Consider the following 23446-nt stretch of genomic DNA (forward strand, 5'->3'; position numbering starts at 1 on the left):
TGTGGATGATGTTAAAAATATTTGTTGGTCTGATGTGATTAATGAGGAGCATCCAGACGCTGCACTTGATGAATTATTGAAATTGCTTCTTCCAATTATTGATGAACATGCACCTGTTAAAAAAATTACTTTTAGAACTGTTAAGGCTCCATGGATTGATGAGGAATTGAAAACTGTATGGTTGAAAGAGATTGGGCAAAGGAGTGGCTAATAAGTCTGGCTGCGCATCTGACTGGCTGACTTACTGCAAATTGAGAAATGATGTGACTAAACTCAACAAAAAGAAGAAGAAACTTTATTATGAAGCCAAGATCAATGATATAAAGAATGATGGGAAAAAAACTTTGGAGTACTTTAAATTAAATTGAATTATGATCAGAAAGACATATTCAACTCCATCTTTCATCGAATCAGATGACTTATTCATCACAAAACCATTTCATGTTGCCAATTCTTTTCATGGTTATTTCATAGGCAAAGTGGGCAAACTTAGGCAGGAAATGCCCACGACAAACAGTGAGCAATTAAATTATATATATAAAAAAACAAATAATGAAAGATAAGCAGTGCAAGTTAGAATTTTGTAAAATTAGTGTGGGAGAGGTGGGAAAATTATTGTTAACGATCAATAATGACAAACCTCCTGGCATTGACAACTTAGATGGAAAGCTACTGAGGATGGTAGCTGACTCTATAGCCACTCCTATCTGTCATATTTGTAATCTGAGCCTAGAGGAAAGTCTTTGTCCTCAGGCCTGGAGGGAAGCCAAAGTAATTCCGCTACCCAAGAGTGGTAAAGCGGACTTTACTGGTTCTAACAGCAGACCTATAAGCTTGCTGCCAGCTCTTAGCAAACTATTGGGTAAAATTGCGTTTGACTAAACACAATGCTCTTTCTCTGTAAACAAATTAACAACAGATTTTCAGCATGCTTATAGAGAAGGGCACTCAACATGTACTGCACTGACACAAATGACTGATGATTGGTTGAAGGAAATTGATAATAAGAAGATTGTGGGAGCTGTACTGTTAGATTTCAGTGTAGCCTTTGATATTATTGACCATAACCTTTTGTTGAAAAAACTTAAGTGCTATGGCTTTCAACCTCTGGCATATCGTGGATTCAGAGCTATCTCTCTAATAGAACTCAACGGGGTTTCCTTAATGGAAGCGTCTCTAATGTCAAACATGTAAAGTGTGGTGTACCGCAGGGCAGCTCTCTAGGCCCTCTACTCTTTTCTATTTTACCAATGACCTGCCACTGGCATTAAACAAAGCATGTGTGTCCATGTATGCGGATGATTCAACCATATACGCATCAGCAACAACAGCTAATGAAGTCACTGAAACCCTTAACAAAGAGTTGCAGTCTGTTTTGGAATGGGTGGCCAGTAATAAACTGGTCCTGAACATCTCTAAAACTAAGAGCATTGGATTTGGTACAAATCATTCCTTAAGTGCTAGACCTCAGCTGAAGCTGGTAATGAATGGTGTGGCTGTTGAACAAGTTGAGGAGACTAAATTACTTGGCGTTACCTTAGATTGTAAACTGTCATTGTCAAAACATATACAGTGGGGCAAAAAAGTATTTAGTCAGCCACCAATTGTGCAAGTTCTCCCACTTAAAAAGATGAGAGAGGCCTGTAATTTTCATCATAGGTACACTTCAACTATGACAGACAAAATGAGAGAAAAAAAATCCAGAAAATCACATTGTAGGATTTTTAATGAATTTATTTGCAAATTATGGTGGAAAATAAGTATTTGGTCAATAACAAAAGTTTCTCAATACTTTGTTATATACCCTTTGTTGGCAATGACAGAGGTCAAACGTTTTCTGTAAGTCTTCACAAGGTTTTCACACACTGTTGCTGGTATTTTGGCCCTTTCCTCCATGCAGATCTCCTCTAGAGCAGTGATGTTTTGGGGCTGTTGCTGGGCAACACGGACTTTCAACTCCCTCCAAAGATTTTCTATGGGGTTGAGATCTGGAGACTGGCTAGGCCACTCCAGGACCTTGAAATGCTTCTTACGAAGCCACTCCTTCGTTGCCCGGGCGGTGTGTTTGGGATCATTGTCATGCTGAAAGACCCAGCCACGTTTCATCTTCAATGCCCTTGCTGATGGAAGGAGGTTTTCACTCAAAATCTCACGATACATGGCCCCATTCATTCTGTCCTTTACACGGATCAGTCGTCCTGGTCCCTTTGCAGAAAAACAGCCCCAAAGCATGATGTTTCCATCCCCATGCTTCACAGTAGGTATGGTGTTCTTTGGATGCAACTCAGCATTCTTTGTCCTCCAAACACGACGAGTTGAGTTTTTACCAAAAAGTTCTATTTTGGTTTCATCTGACCATATGACATTCTCCCAATCTTCCTTCTGGATCCCCCAAATGCTCTCTAGCAAACTTCAGACGGGCCTGGACATGTACTGGCTTAAGCAGGGGGACACGTCTGGCACTGCAGGATTTGAGTCCCTGGCGGCGTAGTGTGTTACTGATGGTAGGCTTTGTTACTTTGGTCCCAGCTCTCTGCAGGTCATTCACTAGGTCCCCCCGTGTGGTTCTGGGATTTTTGCTCACCGTTCTTGTGATCATTTTGACCCCACGGGGTGAGATCTTGCGTGGAGCCCCAGATCGAGGGAGAAATGTCAGTGGTCTTGTATGTCTTCCATTTCCTAATAATTGCTCCCACAGTTGATTTCTTCAAACCAAGCTGCTTACCTATTGCAGATTCAGTCTTCCCAGCCTGGTGCAGGTCTACAATTTTGTTTCTGGTGTCCTTTGACAGCTCTTTGGTCTTGGCCATAGTGGAGTTTGGAGTGTGACTGTTTGAGGTTGTGGACAGGTGTCTTTTATACTGATAATGCTGCTGGTGATTCTCTGATCCACCTCTACGCAGACGACACTATTCTGTATACTTCTGGCCCTTCTTTTGACACTGTGTTAACAACCCTCCAGGCGAGCTTCAATGCCATACAACTCTCCTTCCGTGGCCTCCAATTGCTCTTAAATACAAGTAAAACTAAATGCATGCTCTTCAACCGATCGCTGCCTGCACCTGCCCGCCTGTCCAACATCACTACTCTGGACGGCTCTGACCTAGAATATGTGGACAACTACAAATACCTAGGTGTCTGGTTAGACTGTAAACTCTCCTTCCAGACTCACATCAAACATCTCCAATCCAAAGTTAAATCTAGAATTGGCTTCCTATTCCGCAACAAAGCATCCTTCACTCATGCTGCCAAACATACCCTTGTAAAACTGACCATCCTACCAATCCTCGACTTCGGTGATGTCATTTACAAAATAGCCTCCAAAACCCTACTCAATAAATTGGATGCAGTCTATCACAGTGCCATCCGTTTTGTCACCAAAGCCCCATATACTACCCACCACTGCGACCTGTACACTCTCGTTGGCTGGCCCTCGCTTCATACTCGTCGCCAAACCCACTGGTTCCAGGTCATCTACAAGACCCTGCTAGGTAAAGTCCCCCCTTATCTCAGCTCGCTGGTCACCATAGCAACACCTACCTGTAGCACGCGCTCCAGCAGGTTTATCTCTCTGGTCACCCCCAAAACCAATTCTTCCTTTGGCCGCCTCTCCTTCCAGTTCTCTGCTGCCAATGACTGGAACGAACTACAAAAATCTCTGAAACTGGAAACACTTATCTCCCTCACTAGCTTTAAGCACCAGCTGTCAGAGCAGCTCATAGATTACTGCACCTGTACATAGCCCATCTATAATTTTAGCCCAAACAACTACCTCTTTACCTACTGTATTTATTTATTTATTTTGCTCCTTTGCACCCCATTATTTCTGTCTCTACTTTGCGCTTTCTTCCACTGCAAACCAACCATTCCAGTGTTTTAAGTTTTATTTTACTTGCTGTGTTGTATTTACTTCGCCACCATGGCCTTTTTATATTTTTATTTATTTATACATATATTTGTTTGCCTTCACCTCCCTTATCTCACCTCACTTGCTCACATTGTATATAGACTTATTTTTTTTTCACTGTATCATTGACTATATGTTTGTTTTACTCCATGTGTAACTATGTGTTGTTGTATGTGTCGAACTGCCTTGCTTTATCTTGGCCAGGTCGCAATTGTAAATGAGAACGTGTTCTCAATTTGCCTACCTGGTTAAATAAAGGTTAAATAAAAATAAATAAAAAATAACAAGTTCAAACAGGTGCCATTAATACAGGTAACGAGTGGAGGACAGAGGAGCCTCTTAAAGAAGAAGTTACAGGTCTGTGAAAGCCAGAAATCTTGCTTGTTTGTAGGTGACCAAATACTTATTTTCCACCATAATTTGCAAATAAATTCATTAAAAATCCTACAATGTGATTTTCTGGATTTTTTTTTCTCATTTTGTCTGTCATAGTTGAAGTGTACCTATGATGAAAATTACAGGCCTCTCTCATCTTTTTAAGTGGGAGAACTTCCAAATTGGTGGCTGACTAAATACTTTTTTGCCCCACTGTACATCTGAAATTGCGCCCCTAGGAAGCTTGTTCAGCTCCGAGATGCTCTCTATAGCTGTATTCGCAGGCCTATGGGGAAATTCAGAGTTCCTAGTCTGGAGATAACAAAAAAAGTGTGATTGGGGTAGGTTGAACTTTTCCTGTAGCTGAGCAAAAGAGGCAAATGTATCATCAAAGAATAATTGGGCTAGTGAGGAGAGGCCTAGTGAGTGCCAGATGCCAAAAGCCCCATCATTCAAAGATGGAGGAAATAAAATTTTCTGATTGATTGGAACTGATAGAGAATAGCCTCGGAGGCTAAGGGCTAAACGGAACTGATTCCAAATTTTAAGAGACTGCTTTACAATTGGGTTGACACACCTTTTGCCTAGGGACACTGGGAGAGACGAGCACAACACAGAAGAAAGTGCAGCAGGTTTACACGATTCAGACTCCATCTGGACCCAGAGTGGTCTAGGGCCAGTAGGATCAGTCTGCAGCCAGTACAGAAGGGCTCTGAAATTTGCAGCCCAATAGTATGTCTGAAAATTTGGTAGAGCTAAACCCCCCAATGACCTAGGCTTCTGTAAATGTTTTCTACCAATCCGTGGTACCTTGCCATCCCAAATAAAATGCATGAATGTTTGATCCAGTGAAATAAAAAAAGATTTTGGAATAAAATGGGTAAACATTGAAATAAATATACAAATTTGGGCAACACACTCATTTTAATGACATTAATCCTTCCAATAAGAGAAAGAGGTAGCGAATTCCAAAAAGTAAAAGATTGTTTTAAACTGTCTGCTAGAGCAACAAAGTTTTCCTGAAACAAATTTGAATATTTCCTTGTCACTTTAACTCCCAAGTAGGTGAATTGATCCCGGACAATCCTAAACTGAGAACTTGTAAAAGAGCACTTTAAAGCAGCCTTGTTTACAGGAAAAAGCTCACTCTTGCCTAGATTCAGCTTGTACCCTGAGATTGATCCAAACGTTTTAAGAACAGATAAGGTGCGTGGCAATGAGGTATCAGGGTTAGAGATAAACAAAAGGAGGTCGTCCGCATATAGCGAGACTTTCTGCTCTAAGCCTGTCCTGATTATTCCTTGAATGGCATCATTAGAGCGTAGTGCAATGGCGAGAGGCTCGATTGCCAAAGCAAACAACAAGGGGGAGAGTGGACAACCCTGTCTAGATCCGCGGTGCAAGGGAAAATAGTCAGAGGACAAGTTGTTAGTCCGTACCGAAGCCATGGGGGGAAAATAAAGAATCTTTATCCACGCAATGAATTTGGGGCCAAAGCCAAATCTATAAAGGGCAGCTGTTAGGTAATCCCACTCAACGCGGTCAAACGCTTTTTCCGCATCAAGTGAGACCACCACCTCCGGGTCCTCCGACGCTGGGGAGTACAGTATATTCATAAGGCGCCTAATATTGAAAAACAAATGCCTATTTCTCACAAAGCCAGTCTGGTCAGAGTGTATTACTTGGTGCAGCGAGCCTTCCATACGGATGGCTAAAAGCTTGGCTAGGATTTTGTAATCACAGTTTAAAAGCGAGATTGGGCGATAGGATCCACATTCCAGGGGGTCTTTGTTTTTCTTTAATAGTAATGAAATTGAAGCCTGATAAAGACTAGGCGGTAGCTTGAGGTATTAAGGCACTCTGCAAATAGTCGAGACAAGAATGGACAAAGCAGACCAGAAACCGTCCTGTAAAATTCGGTTGGAAAACCGTCCGGACCCGGTGATTTACCACTTTTCATTGCGGATACTGCTGTTGCAATCTCCTCAGGTGTAAATTCTTCTTCTAGACAGTCATGGGAGTCTGTATCAATTGAAGGCATATTCAGGCCATTAAAGAATGAATCAATCAGCAAAGGGTCTTGAGGAGATTCAGAGGTGTATAGCGCAGAGCAAAATTGTTTGAATTGATCATTAATCTCTTTATGTATAACTGTGGTGGCACCAGACGGGGTCCTTATTTGTGGGATTAAACGTGAGGCCTCAGATTTACGGATCTGATGTGCAAGGAGTTTACTGGCCTTGTCGCCTTATTCATACACTCTGTACCGAGCTCGCAAGAGTAACTCTTCAGCTTGCCTGGTAGAAAGCTCATCAAATTCAGATTGGAGTAGTTGGCGCTCTTTATGTAGATCAGAGGAAGGATCCGTAGCATACTTCTCATCCAATGTGGCTATGGACTGGCTCAGGTCCCGAAGTCGCTGAGAGCGAACTCTGTTTTGGTTGGCTGTATAAGAAATAATTTGGCCACGTAGGTATGCTTTGAGAGACTCCCATATGGTAGAGCAGGATATACCTGGTGTTGAATTAGTTTCTAGGAATAAGGTGATTTCAGAAGAAATGAAATTGACAAACTCCTTATCTGAGAGAGAGTAAAATGGGGTTAAGACGCCATTGATAACACATAGGAGGTCGCTGGGGAAACTCTAGTTCAAGCACTAATGGTGAATGGTCAGAAATAACAATACTAACAATAAATAACAATAAAGTACACTGCCGAAGGTTAGGCAGAAGTTTTTTGTACAAAAAGAAGTAATCAATCCGGGAGTATGTTTAATGAACATGAGAATAAAAGGAATACTGTCTATATGTAGGATGTAAGAAACGCCAGGCCTCAAACATAGCATATTTCTGAAGAAAGGATTGAATAAGTAGGGCACATTTAGATGGGTCTGTAGTTGTTCGTGAGGACTTGTCAAGAACTGGGGACATTTTACAGTTGAAATCCCCCCCTAAAATCAACAAATGAGAATCTAAATTGGGTATAGCAGACAAAAAGGAAGAAATTAAACTTGTGTCATCCCAATTGGGAGCATAAACACTAGCCAAAACAAGAGGGGTAGAAAACAGTTTACCGGTTACTATGACGTATCGTCCCTTAGGATCAGCAATGACCTCAGAAGCTATCAACCAAAATGGCAGCACCTCTTGATTTACTATGAAAGTTAGAGTGGAACACTTGACCAAGCCAGTCCCTACGCATCCTAAAATGCTCACCAGTCCTCAAGTGAGTCTCTTGTAGAAATGCAACATTTGCATTCAAACCCTTTAAGTGTGTCAACACCCTCTTATGCTTCACCGGGTTATTAACCCCTTTGATGTTCCACGAAATGTACTTGATCGCATTATTTAGGCCCCTCTGGGCATTCCCGTTATACAACCCTGTCATTAGAGCATAGAATGGAAAAGCAATAAGCACCCAAAAACCCCAGAATAACTTGTCTCAGAGTAATAATGTACGGTGGTAGATGTTTGGAAAAAGTACAGGAAAAAAAACTAAAAAGACAGAATGACAACATTAGAACTGAACAATTCAACCCCCCCCCCCCAACCCCATCCCCCATCCCAGACAATACCTCCCCAAACGAGGTACAAGCCTAAATAGAACATGTTCTCTTCGCACAGTATGTCTGTGAGAGTGCGGTCTTAAACCTAAACCCACAGTCCCGCTCTTTAAAGTCGCGTTTTGTTAGTGGATCAAACAGCAAAAAGAGATGATATATATATATTTTTTATAAATAAAAGTGAATCCCTTGTGCAAACGAAATTACAGAAGCACCACTTGTAGATGTATATAATTATATTCCCAGTCTTATAACAGGCATTGAGAGAGAAAATAAATAAAATGTATAAAGGCTCTCAGCCAAAAACCTAATTTGAAGTAAGGAAATCGTAGTAAGACAATCAAAAATAATAATTATAATAATTATAATAGTTGTCTAGTTGACGCTGAGACAGCTTACAACCAAGACCAAAAAACTATGTGTGCGCAACGTTGAACGTTTGCTGGGCATAAATGACGCTCAAAACTTTTAAAATTGAAGTGAAGACCCCAAAAAACGTGTAGCCTCGGGAAACATTTACTGTTTACTGGGTCAATGCAAACGGATGCAGTAAACAAATAACCAAAAATATTTTGAGTCACTGAGACACTATGTAAACATACTGAATAGGTGAGCGAGACAGCCTAGAAACACAGGAGTTAAGTAAAACCTTAATACAATGAAATTAAAATGACTGAATGCTTGTAAGGCAAGCACACTAGATGATCAAAACATTAGATCACATCAAATAAGCCTGAATGGGTTCGCCAACTCCCCAACTATACAAGACAAGCATGTTATAACTAAACATAATTGTACCACAGGTGGGTTACTTACTATCCACAGTTCGCAAGCAACAGTTGCTGACCTGTGAGCAAGTTCAAGACTTCTTGATGTGACGTTGAATGTGAGACATAGCCTCATCCGGAGACTCAAATGTGTAGTCTTTACCATCATGAGATAGCCATAAACGGGCCGGGAATCGCAGTCCATACTTCACACCTGGATGGTCCCGAAGTAGTCATTTGGCCTGTCCGAAAGCTGCGGGCTGCCTGGAAATAGTGGGGGAGTAGTCCTGGTAGATGGAGAAGCTCTGTCCTTGAAAGCTCAGAGTGGTATTGCGGGCTCGTCGGAGAATCTCCATCTTCTCATGGAAAAAGTGCACTCGAAGAATTATGTCACGGGGCCTCTCACCATCCTGGGGCTTTGGGCGCAGCGACCGGTGGGCACGATTAATCAGGGGCTTTTCATCTAAGGCAAGAACATCCTTCAGCAGCCCAGAAACGAAATCCGTGGCGCGAGGCATTTCCGCCGACTCTGGGACCGATACAAGTCTCAGGTTGTTGCGGCGAGAGAATCCCTCTAAACTCACACAGCTCTCCTTCACCTTTTTCAAATCCGCAGCTAGGCGTTTCACGTCAGCCTCCAGGGATGTAGTTAAGTCGGAGACATTGGTAGCGGAGGTCTCCAGTGCTTCAATCGTTGTAGTGTGCAACTCTGTTGTTGTTTTGAGTGATGTGATTGCTGGCACCGTCTCGTTCAGCAGGATGGTTAGATCTGCTTTTAAAGTATCAGAAACCTCCTGTATTCGGGCCTCAATCGTAGCAACCACCTCCGTTTTCATTTCAACTATCTCAGAGCGTAGTAGTTTGATGGCCTTGAGAATGTTCATTTCAGTGCCGCCAGGCCAAGCCGCACCCCCGGGTAAAGTGTGAGTCCCTGGGCCCTCAGACTCAGGAGAGGGCGGTGATGAGAGTGGGTCTTGTAGGCCCGGGTTTTCTCAAAGTCATGCTTTTGGCCTTACGTTTCGTCGACATGCTGACATTCGGAAGCAAAGTAGTCTTGGTTTTTACGGAAAGGGATCACCAAACTAATATTTGAAAATAAATACGGTTCTGCTGCAAAATTCACACAAACTTTAAGAATACCGCGGGAGCAAACGGAAAACACGTCAGTCGCACATGGCGTCCCTCCAATCCCCCCTTGGGTCTTACTTTTATCCTGATAATATGAACTGGCCATGACTGACCCAGCAGACCCGGGCCAGCTGCGCGACACCATCTCCTCCCAAGGAGCCACCATTGGGAGGGACGAGGAACTGCTTCGTGGCCTCATGGAGGATGTCCAAACGTTGGCTGAACGCCATGACCGGGCATTGGACAGTTTGCTGGAGCAATTCTGCGGGTTGTCTGGGAGGTAGCCTACCAAGGTGGTAACCCCACAGCCCCTCAGTAACTCAGGGGTTCGCAGCGCCGTCTCATCGGCCACTCCACCTTCTCGGGAGCCCTGTTTACCACCCCCGGAATGCTTCAATGGAGAGTCGAGCACCTGTCGGGCGTTTGTAGCTCAGTGTGCCCTCATTTACGAGCTTCAGCCCTCCTCCTTCCCCTCGGATCGCTCCAAGATAGCCTACCTCATCACGCTGATATCTGGGAGGGCTCTCACCTGGACTACTGCTGTATGGGAACAGCAGCCGGCCATATGCGTTAGTCTGGAGCAGTTCATGGGAGAGGTGAAGAAGGTTTTTTACGCCCCGTTCTCCGGGAGAGAATGTGCCCGGAAGCTAATCCAGCTTCAGCAGGACTCCTGCAGTGACTATGCGGCTGACAATGCGGTGGATTTCCGCACACTGACAGCAGAGAGAGCTTGGACCCAGGAATAACTGTTCGATATGTTCCTGTACAGCGTCTCGGAGGAGGGCAAGGGGCGAGCTTGCTGCTCGGGGGTTACCTACGGATCTCGATTCCCTCATCACTTTGACCATCCGAATGGGCGACTACGGGAACGACGGAGGGAGAGGAAATTTGACTTCGCTCGCACGTCCAGGGCTTCCACCTTGCCTCCGAGTCATCCCGGAAGTCCCCGATGATCCCGTTGCCAAGAGAACCCGAGGCTTCCCAACCTTCCCCGAGAGTTGCCGAAGGCGACCGAGTCACAGCTTCCCGAGCGTATGCAACTAGGAAGAGCTGGGCTACCACCAGCGGAACGGCAATACAGGATCAACACAAAGAGTTGTATGTATTGCGGGACTCTTGGTCATTTTGTGGCCTCTTGTCCTTTAAAGTGGGTTCCCATGGCCGAGCAGCCAAACACAAGCCTAAGATCACCATGCGCTATGCCAAGCGTCGGCTGGAGTGGTGTAAAGCTCACTGCCATCGGACTCTGGAGCAGTGGAAACATGCTCTGTCAGTCCAACGGACGCATCTGGGTTTGGCGGATGCCAGGAGAATGCTACCTGCCGGAATGCGTAGTGCCAACTGTAAAGTTTGGTGGAGGTTGAATAAAGGTCTGGGGCTGTTTTTCATGGTTCGGGCTAGGCCCCTTAGTTCCAGTGAAGGGAAATCTCAATGCTACATTCAATGACATTCTAGACGATTCTGTGCTTCCAACTTTGTGGCAACAGAAGGCCCTTTCCTGTTTCAGCATGACAGTGCCCTCCGTGCACAAAGCGAGGTCCATACATAAATCGTTTGTTGAGATCGGTGTGGAAGAACTTGACGTCTAGAATGACTTAAATGACTTAAATGTAGAGGAAAGCCTTCCCAGACGAGTGGAGACTGTTATAGCAGCAAAGGGGAGTACCAACTCCATATTCATGCCCATGATTTTGGAATGAGATGTTCATCAAACTGTTGTCCACATACATTTGGTAATGTAGTGTAAATCATAAGGAATAAGGTTTTGAAGTGTCTGTCCTATATATAGGAGATATAAGAAAGCTACATAAGAAATACACATATTTAACCCTTTATTTTTGTTGGCACAAAACTACTTCCATACTTCATTCATTTTTTATACCGGTTACCTTCAGACGAGTCCTTTGAATAGCAAAACGGAGAACACCATTGTGTTCGTGAGAGTCTCATCTTTCCATAGAGTCTCATCTTTCCATAGAGTCTCATCTTTCCATAGAGTCTCATCTTTCCATAGAGTCTCATCTTTCCATAGAGTCTCATCTTTCCATAGAGTCTCATCTTTCCATAGAGTCTCATCTTTCCATAGAGTCTCATCTTTCCATAGAGTCTCATCTTTCCATAGAGTCTCATCTTTCCATAGAGTCTCATCTTTCCATAGAGTCTCATCTTTCCGTGTGAGTTTGTAGGCCAAACAGACGTTTTCATGAACAGAACGAGATTCGGGATGTCTCCTGGTCTGACTAACATCTCTGTAGCTATGTCACTTTCCACCACAGATGAGGAAAGCCACCCTAGGAGGATGTGGTGGATTGAGACGCAGCCCGTACAAAGAAAAAACTATATCGCTAGCTTAAACAAATGGATTTTAATGGGGATTTATTATGTTAAATAGATTGACACAGGTGCATCAGTTGACTTTTAAAGATTAATTAAGAAGATTGTATTGATAGGCCATGACGCTTGCAAGGCTGTTTAGTCTCAGCAGCCTGTGATTGGTAATTTCCAGTCATCGTCTCTCTGCTGCCATCCATAGCCCTACAGCAGTCTGACATAGCTTTGCAACCTGGTCTCAGAGCATTTCATATTATTCTGTACGTAAATCCGAGACAATCCATTTAGTATGATATGGTACGTTTGGTATGATTAAATAAGACAGATGGTTACTTAACCCTTTAAGCTAACCCATCCCCTAACCCTAACCTTAACCTAACTCCTAAACTTAACCCCAACCTTAACCCTAAGCCTAACCCTACCCTAGCTAACCTTAGTGAGCTAGCTAACGTTAGCCACCTGGCTAGAACTCATAACATTTCATATGTTTTGCAAATTTGTAATACCTCCTGAGTGGTGCAGAGGTCTAAGGCACTGCATCGCAGTGTGTCACTACAGCCTCGGGTTCGATCCCAGGCTGTGTCACAGCCAGCTGTGACCGGGAGACCTAGGAGGCAGCACACAATTGGCCCAGCGTCGTCCGGATTAGGAGAGGGTTTGGCCAGACGGAATTTCCCTGTCTCATTGTGCTCTAGTGACTCCTACTCCTCGAATTGTAATTCGTAACATATAATAAGAAATGGGTGATGGACATCCACAGATTAATACATACCATACGAAACGTAACATATCCTACTAAATAGAGTGTCTCGGATTTACGTACATAATAATGCAAAAAATGTTCTGAGACCAGGTTGAGCTGTTCGAGCGGATGTGTTATGAAATGACATAACACAGAGCCTTGTGGACCGCTGGTGCTAATAGCTCATTTAGATCTGTGTGGTTGATAATCCACCACTGGATTTGTCACATTCCGTCGCAGTAATTCATTTAAAAGACGTGTTTTACCGCTGGTCACGTGACCTGTCATGGCGGTACGTCCTGGTCACGTGACCTGTCAGGGCGGTACGTCCTGGTCACGTGACCTGTCAGGGCGGTACGTCCTGGTCACGTGACCTGTCAGGGCGGTACGTCCTGGTCACGAAGACACTGGACATCTGGACACTCACACACACACATTCGTGTTGTGTGTGTGTGTGTGTGTGTGTGTGTGTGTGTGTGTGTGTGTGTGTGTGTGTGTGTGTGTGTGTGTGTGTGTGTGTGTGTGTGTGTGTGTGTGTGTGTGTGTGTGTGTGTGTGTGTTGGGAGCTGTGGGGACTGGTCAGGGAGGATAGAGATAGCTAAGAAATGTATTTAATTCTGATAGAGAATTAAGGAACGCTACAAACAGGAAAGACCCTTTTCATACAGTTACAAAAGATGTTTGAGGACAGACAATATCCGTTTTTATATATAGCTAACTGACTCGTTTTCCCATAACGTGTTGTTTTATATTATAACCAATAATCTATAGCCTATAGTGTTCTGTATTTTTTTTCTCCGATTTTGCTAAGTGAGTGACTGGCTAAATGTTGGATTTAGATCAGAAATAGAAAGCCAGCCTAATCCCCTTTCCTCCTTCAGCTGTCTTGGTTTTGACTCATAATCAGACTAATGATGCCTTTGTGACGTATGATTCAGGGGTGTTAATAAGTGCGTGTGACTGCCTACACCCCTACGCTTTCCTGTACTTCTCTGGGCATTCATGACTGAGAGAATACTGACATTTTAGTCAAGAAAATGTCAAACACAAATTATGACAACTGTAAATATTTAATAAATAAAAAAAAGATTCATAACGCTATGTAAATTAAAGAATGTTATCGCCATTCTATAAAAACTATTAATGGTTAACAGAATACCCTCGGATTATATTTACACTTTGAATCTTTATACCATTATTATCAAAACCATGCAATTCTGTCTGTTTAATCATTTAAAAAAGTACATAATAACTTGTCAATCACATTTATATGCTGCCATTCAACAAACATACATTGAACATAAATTAACAGAGATTCAAAAATGTCTTTATACACTTGAATGGGCGTACATACTCGCAGTAAGTAACATATCAGGTGTAGGTTGTCTTGTTCATTGGTTATGACCCATGTCCAACACATCACAATGTCAACTTTTGCATTTAGAGTCTGCATTAACTGTAGTTAAAAAGACGTCTGAAAGTCAAACGCATAAACATGGTACAACATCAACACACCATCGTTGATTTTTCACCGAGCCACAAAATTGTTGCAGTGACATTCAGAAAATGTTCATTTCCAACTCTTGAGGGGGAAAATTGCAGTTTATAACATCAACAAAGCTCACCCACCCCACTTTTTAATAAACAGCTGAGGGATGGGGTTGGAGAAATGTAACCACTCTCAAATTCATAGACAGAGCTATGGATGCAAGGACTGACCATCCATTATATCAACATTAGTTTTACCTATGTTTTGGGACTAAATAGGGTTTGTTTACATTTACTTTGCTTACAATAATTGGACAATTATATTTTGGGTTCTCGTGGTGTGTGACAGTTGAACTAAGCTCATGATGGATTTCTAAGTTATATCATTCAAGAATCAATGGGTATATCTTTAATTTAAGTACAAAAATGGATGTAGCAACTGCTGATTGCCCCTTTAAGCAACACCTAACCATCATTCATTGTTCTGAGGGGTCATGTTTGGGCAACCATAGCACAACTAGCACAACCATAGAACTAACCATAGAACCATAGCATAACTAACCATAGAACTAACCATAGAACCATAGCATAACTAACCATAGAACTAACCATAGAACCATAGCATAACTAACCTTCAGACGAGCTTCAATGCCATACAACTCTCCTTCCGTGGCCTCCAACTGCTCTTAAATGCAAGTAAAACTAAATGCATGCTCTTCAACCGATCGCTGCCCACACCCACCCGCCAGTCTAGCATCACTACTCTGGACGGTTCTGACTTAGAATATGTGGACAACTACAAATACCTAGGTTTCTGGTTAGACTGTAAACTCTCCTTCCAGACTGACATTAAGCATCTCCAATCCAAAATTAAATCTAGAATCGGCTTCCTATTTCGTAACAAAGCCTCCTTCACTCATGCTGCCAAACATACCCTCGTAGAACTGACTATCCTACCGATCCTTGACTTCGGCGATGGCATTTACAGAATAGCCTCCAACACTCTACTCAGCAAATTAGATGCAGTCTATCACTGTGCCATCTGTTTTGTCACCAAAGCCCCATATACTACCCACCACTGCGACCTGTATGCTCTCGTTGGCTGGTCCTCGCTTCATATTCAAACACACTTCCTCCAGGTCATCTATAAGTCTTTGCTAGGTAAAGCCCCGCCTTTCCTCAGCTCACTGGTCACCATAGCAGCACCCACCTGTAGCACGCGCTCCAGCAGGTATATTTCACTGGTCACCCCCAAAGCCAATTCCTCCTCCTCCTCCTCTCCTTCCAGTTCTCTGCTGCCAATGATTGGAACGAACTGCAAAAATCACTGAAGCTGGAGACTCATATCTCCCTTACTAACTTTAAGCACCAGCTGTCAGAGCAGCTCACAGATCACTGCACCTGTACATAGCCCATCTGTAAATAGCCCATCCAACTACCTCATCCCCATACTGTTATTTATTTTGCTCCTTTGCACCCCAGTATCTCTACTTGCACGTTCATCTTCTGCACATCTATCACTCCAGTGTTTAATTGCTATATTGTAATTATTTTGCCACTACGGCCTATTTATTGCCTTACCTCCCTTATCCTACCTCATTTGCACATGCTGTATATAGACTTTTTCTATTGTATTATTGACTGTATGTTTGTTTACTCCATGTGTAACTCTGTGTTGTTGTTTGTGACGCACTGCTTTGCTTTATCTTGGCCAGGTCGCAGTTGTAAATGAGAACTTGTTCTCAACTAGCCTACCTGGTTAAATAAAGGTTAAATAAAAATGAAATTAAAAAATTAAAACTGGAAAATGCAACACCCCATAGTTGATTTTTGACAGAGCCACACCATTGTTGTAGTGACATTCTGTACAGGAATGTTTTAGTTCCATGCAACAGCTAACCACCATTGATTGCAGTGACATTCTGTACAGAAATGTTTTTGTTCCATGCAACAGCTAACCATCATTGTTGTAGTGACATTCTGTACAGAAATGTTTTTGTTCCATGCAACAGCTAACCATCATTGTTGTAGTGACATTCTGTACAGAAATGTTTTTTTTCCATGCAACAGCTAACCATCATTGTTGTAGTGACATTCTGTACAGAAATGTTTTTGTTCCATGCAACAGCTAACCATCATTGTTGTAGTGACATTCTGTACAGAAATGTTTTTGTTCCATGCAACAGCTAACCATCATTGTTGTAGTGACATTCTGTACAGAAATGTTTTTGTTCCATGCAACAGCTAACCACCATTGATTGCTGTGAGACATCATCACAAATAGCACAACTGGGAAAAGCCCAGAAGAAGAACCATATGGTCACGGACACAAAGCCAGTGACCATGGACTCACATTCAGATGGAAAGAGTGCTTCATATTTGTTTCATAATCAGACCTCTCCAATACCGTACCAGGGCTCTCCAACACAGATCCTGGAGAGCTGTAGGTTTTCCCTCCAACCCCAGTTGTAACTAACCTGATTCAGATTTTTCAACCAGCTAATTATTAGAATCAGGTGGCTAGATTAGGGTTGGAGCGAAAACCTACAGGAGGGTTACCCTCCAGTAACAGGGTTGGATTTAAAACCTACAGGAGGGTATCTCTCCAAGAACAGGGTTGGAGTTAAAACCTACAGGAGGGTGACTCTCCGGGAACAGGGTTGGAGTTAACTTACAGGAGGGTGACTCTCCGGGAACAGGGTTGGAGTTAAAACCTTACTGGAGGGTATCTCTCCAGGAACAGGGTTGGAGTTCAAACCTACAGGAGGGTTACCCTCCAGTAACAGGGTTGGAGTTAAAACCTACAGGAGGGTGTCTCTCCAAGAACAGGGTTGGAGTTAAAACCTACAGGAGGGTCTCTCTCCAGGAACAGGGCTGGAGTTAAAACCTACCGGAGGGTTACCCTCCAGTAACAGGGTTAGAGTTAAAACCTACAGGAGGGTGATTCTCCGGGAACAGGGTTGGAGTTAAAACCTACAGGAGGGTAGCTCTCCAGGAACAGGGTTGGAGTTAAAATCTACAGGAGGGTTTCTCTCCAGGAACAGGGTTGGAGTTAAAACCTACAGGAGGGTGACTCTCCGGGAACAGGGTTGGAGTTAACATACAGGAGGGTGACTCTCCAGGAACAGGGTTGGAGTTAAAACCTACAGGAGGGTATCTCTCCAGGAACAGGGTTGGAGTCCAAACCTACAGGAGGATTACCCTCCAGTAACAGGGTTGGAGTTCAAACCTACAGGAGGGTATCTCTCCAGGAACAGGGTTGGAGTTCAAACCTACAGGAGGGAGACTCTCCAGGAACAGGGTTGGAGAGCCCTGGTTTAGACTGTCTGAACATGCAAGATCTTGAGTAGAGGACCAGGCAAGCAGATACCATTGACCTAAGACTTTCTCAGTGTGGCAACTTCCACAATACCACAACAATAACACCATTTAGATGGCAACTCCCACAAAACCACAACAATAACACCATTTAGATGGCAACTCCCACAATACCACAACAATAACACCATTTAGATGGCAACTCCCACAAAACCACAACAATAACACCATTTAGATGGCAACTTCCACAATACCACAACAATAACACCATTTAGATGGCAACTCCCACAAAACCACAACAATAACACCATTTAGATGGCAACTCCCACAAAACCACAACAATAACACCATTTAGATGGCAACTCCCACAAAACCACAACAATAACACCATTTAGATGGCAACTCCCACAAAACCACAACAATAACACCATTTAGATGGCAACTCCCACAAAACCACAACAATAACACCATTTAGATGGCAACTTCCACAATACCACAACAATAACACCATTTAGATGGCAACTCCCACAAAACCACAACAATAACACCATTTAGATGGCAACTTCCACAATACCACAACAATAACACCATTTAGATGGCAACTTCCACAATACCACAACAATAACACCATTTAGATGGCAACTCCCACAAAACCACAACAATAACACCATTTAGATGGCAACTCCCACAATACCACAACAATAACACCATTTAGATGGCAACTCCCACAATACCACAACAATAACACCATTTAAATGGCAACTCCCAGAATACCACAACAATAACACCATTTAGATGGCAACTCCCACAATACCACAACAATAACACCATTTAAATGGCAACTCCCAGAATACCACAACAATAACACCATTTAGATGGCAACTCCCACAATACCACAACAATAACACCATTTAGATGGCAACTCCCACAATACCACAACAATAACACCATTTAGATGGCAACTCCCACAATACCACAACAATAACACCATTGTCACATTTAGATAACAGAGTGAGTCTTTTCAACCAGTTTGAGGGCCTGGTGCATCCCGTCGGCAGACAGCTTGCGGTTGATATTGCGGTAACGGCAGCGCAGCAGGTTGCTGTAGGTGGTCCTCAGGTCCCTGTTGAAGAAGGCGTAGATGAAAGGGTTGAGGAGGGAGTTGGCGTAGCCCAGCCACAACAGGGTCCTCTCCACCCACAAGGGCACACAGCTAGGGCAGTCCGCCCTGCAGATGAAGGGTCTGGCCGTGGACAGTAAGAAGAAAGGCATCCAGCAGACACTGAAGGCCCCTACCACGATCCCCAGGGTGGCTGCTGCCTTCTGCTCCCGCTTGAAGATGGACATGTTCCTCCGGTTGCTCCTCATGAGGCGCGAGAATCGCGTGCACTCCTCCACCTCCCTGTGGAGCCTCAGGGCGGCCGACACACAGTCCACGTTGTCCTCTTCCTCCTCCTGTTCCTCCATGGCTTCCTCCTCTTCCCCCCGCGCCTCCTCCTCCCTGACCCGCGGAAAGCCCGTGATGGTGTGCTTGGCGGCGCTGAGCTTGGCGGCGCGGTAGATGCGGTAGTACATAATGAGCATGACGGATACGGGGATGTAGAACGCCACTGAGGTGGAGTAGATGGTGTAACCAAAGTCCTGGCTGATCAGACACACCTTGTTGTCGTTTACGTTCTGGGCCCAGCCGAAGAGGGGGGGCAGGGTGATGGAGGCGGAGAGGAGCCACACGCACAGCACCATCTTGGCCATGCAACAGCCATTCTGCCTCATAGGGTAGGTCAGAGGCTTGGTTATGCCCAGGTACCTCAGAAAAAACAAACAAAAATACATATCATTAATTAGCTGCTAAACATAAACTGTTTATACATACAGAACATACTACTGTAAATACATTACATGAACAGAAAACAACTTCCAACAGAAAACAAACACTGGGGAGTTATTCACCCCAAATGAACTATAGCAATTATAATAAGATACTGTATAACAATGTTATTATAATGTAGCCTACTACTACAGCTAGGCTATACTTTTGAGAATGGAATTCTGAACACCTCACCCGCTTGTATTAATATTATTACAACAGGATAGGAGCCGAGTAGAGGGAGCAGCAGAGACAGGAGAGGAGCAGAGTAGAGGGAGCAGCAGAGACAGGAGAGGAGCAGAAGCAGGGGGGGGGGGTAGAGGGAGCAGCAGAGACAGGAGAGGAGCAGAAGCAGGGGGGGGAGTAGAGGGAGCAGCAGAGACAGGATAGGAGCCGAGTAGAGGGAGCAGCAGAGACAGGAGAGGAGCAGAAGCAGGGGGGGGGAGTAGAGGGAGCAGCAGAGACAGGATAGGAGCAGAAGCAGGGAGACAGAGTAGAGGGAGCAGCAGAGACAGGATAGGAGCAGAAGCAGGGAGACAAAGTAGAGGGAGCAGCAGAGACAGGAGAGGAGCAGAAGCAGGGAGACAGAGTAGAGGGAGCAGCAGAGACAGGATAGGAGCAGAAGCAGGGAGACAAAGTAGAGGGAGCAGCAGAGACAGGAGAGGAGCAGAAGCAGGGAGACAGAGTAGAGGGAGCAGCAGAGACAGGAGAGGAGCAGAGTAGAGGGAGCAGCAGAGACAGGAGAGGAGCAGAAGCAGGGAGACAGAGTAGAGGGAGCAGCAGAGACAGGATAGGAGCAGAAGCAGGGAGACAGAGTAGAGGGAGCAGCAGAGACAGGAGAGGAGCAGAGTAGAGGGAGCAGCAGAGACAGGAGAGGAGCAGAAGCAGGGAGACAGAGTAGAGGGAGCAGCAGAGACATAAAGGGCTCGATCCCGCTGCAGGGGGAAAATATGGTTCTGGAAGCGAAAGTGTTACCCACTCATTTTACTATGTAAATATGTATGATAGATTTTTTAAATATATATTTATTTATTTATTACATGAATTGGTGCACAACCCGTATGGGAATATTAACACACAATTTCATCAAGTAGCCTATGTGTGCACAAAACACAATTTTTATTTAACAAATTCAATGCAATTAACAATTAAATGCATAATTAACAATCATAACCAAACGGATTTAACCTTGTCAAACAACACAAAGAATGCACTTGTCCTTCTATGTAGGTAATAGCAGTGCTTCACCGGAGCTGGAGCAGAATACCGGCACTTCGAATGTTCTACTGCTTGAGCTCCTGTCCCTCTTATAGAATATCAGCTCAAAAGTATTGTGGAGCTCCTGCACCTAAATATAAACAGTACTGGCACCCAAAATCAGTACCCCTGTTGTGCCGAACATCTCCCCCCTGTCAGAACCCCCCCCCCCCCCCCCTTCGCGTTCTTCATTGCTGCGACTTGCTTGCTAGTTGAGATTTCTGCTCTTCGCTCCGTTGTCAGTTTAGCCTACATTACACTGATCTTAGTAGCAGAAAGCATTTTTGTCTGCAGTTTTCGGTTTGGCTATTTGTTTCAATATGCCCCCCCCCCCCCTTCAGCGCCCGTCCGCACCCGGGGGCGCCCCGTGCCATAGTTGTTCTGAAATGTTTATTGCTTGCCAACATTTTACTCCCTCCTCTGTTTAATATAACACACATGCCTTAATTATTAATTTCGGTTACCTATCCTGACGTGAAGTTTGTTCTCTAGAAAGTATTTGACTCTGATGTGTGCCATAGAGGGTATTTGACTCAAGCCACAAAATGAAGGAAATTAGAAGGGGTGGGTGATTCTGGCAGGAGGGATATTTTCGGCACGACACCCGCACCTATTTCAGTCCGTCAATCAAATCAAATCAAATGTTATTTGTCACATACACATGGTTAGCAGATGTTAATGCGAGTGTAGCGAAATGCTTGTGCTTCTAGTTCCGACCGTGCAGTAATATCTAACAAGTAATCTAACAATTTCACAACTACTACCTTATACACACACACGTGTAAAGGAATTAATAAGAATATGTACATAAAAATATATGAATGAGCGATGGTATAGAACGGCATAGGCAAGATGCAGTAGATGGTATAGAGTACAGTATATACATATGAGATGAGTAATGTAGGGTATGTAAACATTATATAAAGTGGCATTGTTTAAAGTGGCTAGTGATACATTTATTCACTGGGCAATAGGAGTTGGAACGGCACTTACCTGTCTATACTAATTACGCACAGCGTCATTATAGATGCAGTGCAACACATCACGTCCATGGCAATAAAAACATTGCAGAAGACTTGGCCAAAAACCCATTGCCCCCCAATAAGGTCCGTTATACTGACAAATGGCATAACTGCCAGCGCGATTGAAAGGTCGGCAACCGCCAGAGACACGATCAGATAGTTGGACGGCTGCCGCAACTTTTTCACGAAACACACCGAAATCACCACCAGCAAGTTCCCGCAGATAGTAAACAGCGTGAGCGTGCTGAGGATCGCTCCAATAAATACTTTCTCCACCTTGTCGTAGTTCCGAATTTGTTCCCCGCACATGGTGCCATTATCCATCAGCAGAGTTGAAGACTGCGAAGTGGCGGACACCGCCTCCACCGCCTCTTGAACAATCTTCAGCAAGTGTGGAACGAGCGCCTCCGAAATCATGTTAGTTGCACCAGGCTCTTCCGCTCTCTCTGTCGCGTAAGATCTCATGTTGCTGTGGTTTAAAGTTCCATTTGCATCCACGACCATGCTGGTTGATTTTTATCCATGAACATGCAACCCCGTAAAATGCCTACTCACAGACGTGCATGTGTGATGCAAATTGCTCTATTTTATGGACATTACTGAAAACGCACGGCGGAAAAATGTATACAAAATGTTTCTGCGGACATCTCTCACCTCTGGACGCCACCTAGAAATAACAGCTCCTGGGGGCATGTCAGCGCAATTATAGCTGAGTAACAAATGACATCCGAAACACCCTGAATATTGGAGTACTAGCAAATATATTTAAAACAATTTCAAATCTATCAATGATTTATTAGGGACATTAAATAAATATGTCATTGTCTGAATAGTCAACCAATCCAATGCGGCCACGGACAATTACGCATGGAGACACGGGGAACTGTATCCAAATACCTAATTTTATTGGCTGTAATAGAGTTTCAAAGTAGGCCTAATAAATGTGTAGGCTGCAATATGGCCACAAGAAATGCATATATAGCCTACTGTAGAACTTATTGGAGCGGTCGTGGTTAGCAGGTCTGGGAGACCCTGGATCGAGACCCCCGGCGTTACACTGTCGCTGTTCGCATATAATCGCTACGTTGGTGTCATAAGTAGGATGGAGCCCGTGAGGCCATGGTATGTACACGTCCATTTGAATTCGGATCACTTTTTGACAGCACCCCTTTTCATTTGAACCAAACCTTCCATACACATGTGCCCATTGTAGAAGTGGTGACTTTTTGTATGGCAAAACATCCAACAGATAAATGTGTTCAAAGTTGACTTTTTTTGAAAACCCCACCTGTAAAAAAAATAAAAATTGACTTATTGTATTTCTTTTTACCTTTAAAACGTCAATTAGGCCTATCTAAAAACGCGCAAACTCAGTTATTTTTTCATATTCGCAAATGTTGTAGCTTAAACCCTATTTTACACCATCTGAGGTTTTTCTGTCGTGCCCGCCATGGGTTGAGACACAACATGCTCTTGAATACAGGGTGGGTGTAATATTCTAACTGATAAACGTACTAAAATGGGAATAAATTGAAATGTGGCCTTTCAAATGGTACCACAAAGATGGTTGGAGGTGCACACATCAGAGAATTTTGACATGAATGGGAAAATATGTTGTTTTAAATCATACTGTCAATCCGCTGTTCCCAGCCTGTGAGGTTGGGTACTGGAACAGCAAAATA

At 43.8% G+C, this 23446-nt stretch overlaps 1 protein-coding gene across 1 annotated transcript; it reads right to left on the reverse strand.

Moving 5' to 3' along the window:
• Positions 1-13848: 13848 nt before the first annotated feature.
• On the reverse strand, positions 13849-22418 carry LOC139569975 (5-hydroxytryptamine receptor 7-like). Its single transcript, XM_071391382.1, has 2 exons — positions 21736-22418; positions 13849-19425 (listed from the first exon to the last, which is right to left on the reverse strand). Exons 1-2 carry the CDS (start codon positions 22266-22268, stop codon positions 18618-18620), a joined length of 1341 nt encoding a protein of 446 aa, XP_071247483.1. The 5' UTR covers positions 22269-22418; the 3' UTR covers positions 13849-18617.
• Between the last annotated feature and the right edge of the window lie 1028 nt (positions 22419-23446).

This window comes from Salvelinus alpinus, chromosome 3 (assembly GCF_045679555.1).
Source record: "Salvelinus alpinus chromosome 3, SLU_Salpinus.1, whole genome shotgun sequence".
Classification (NCBI taxonomy): Eukaryota; Metazoa; Chordata; class Actinopteri; order Salmoniformes; family Salmonidae; genus Salvelinus; species Salvelinus alpinus.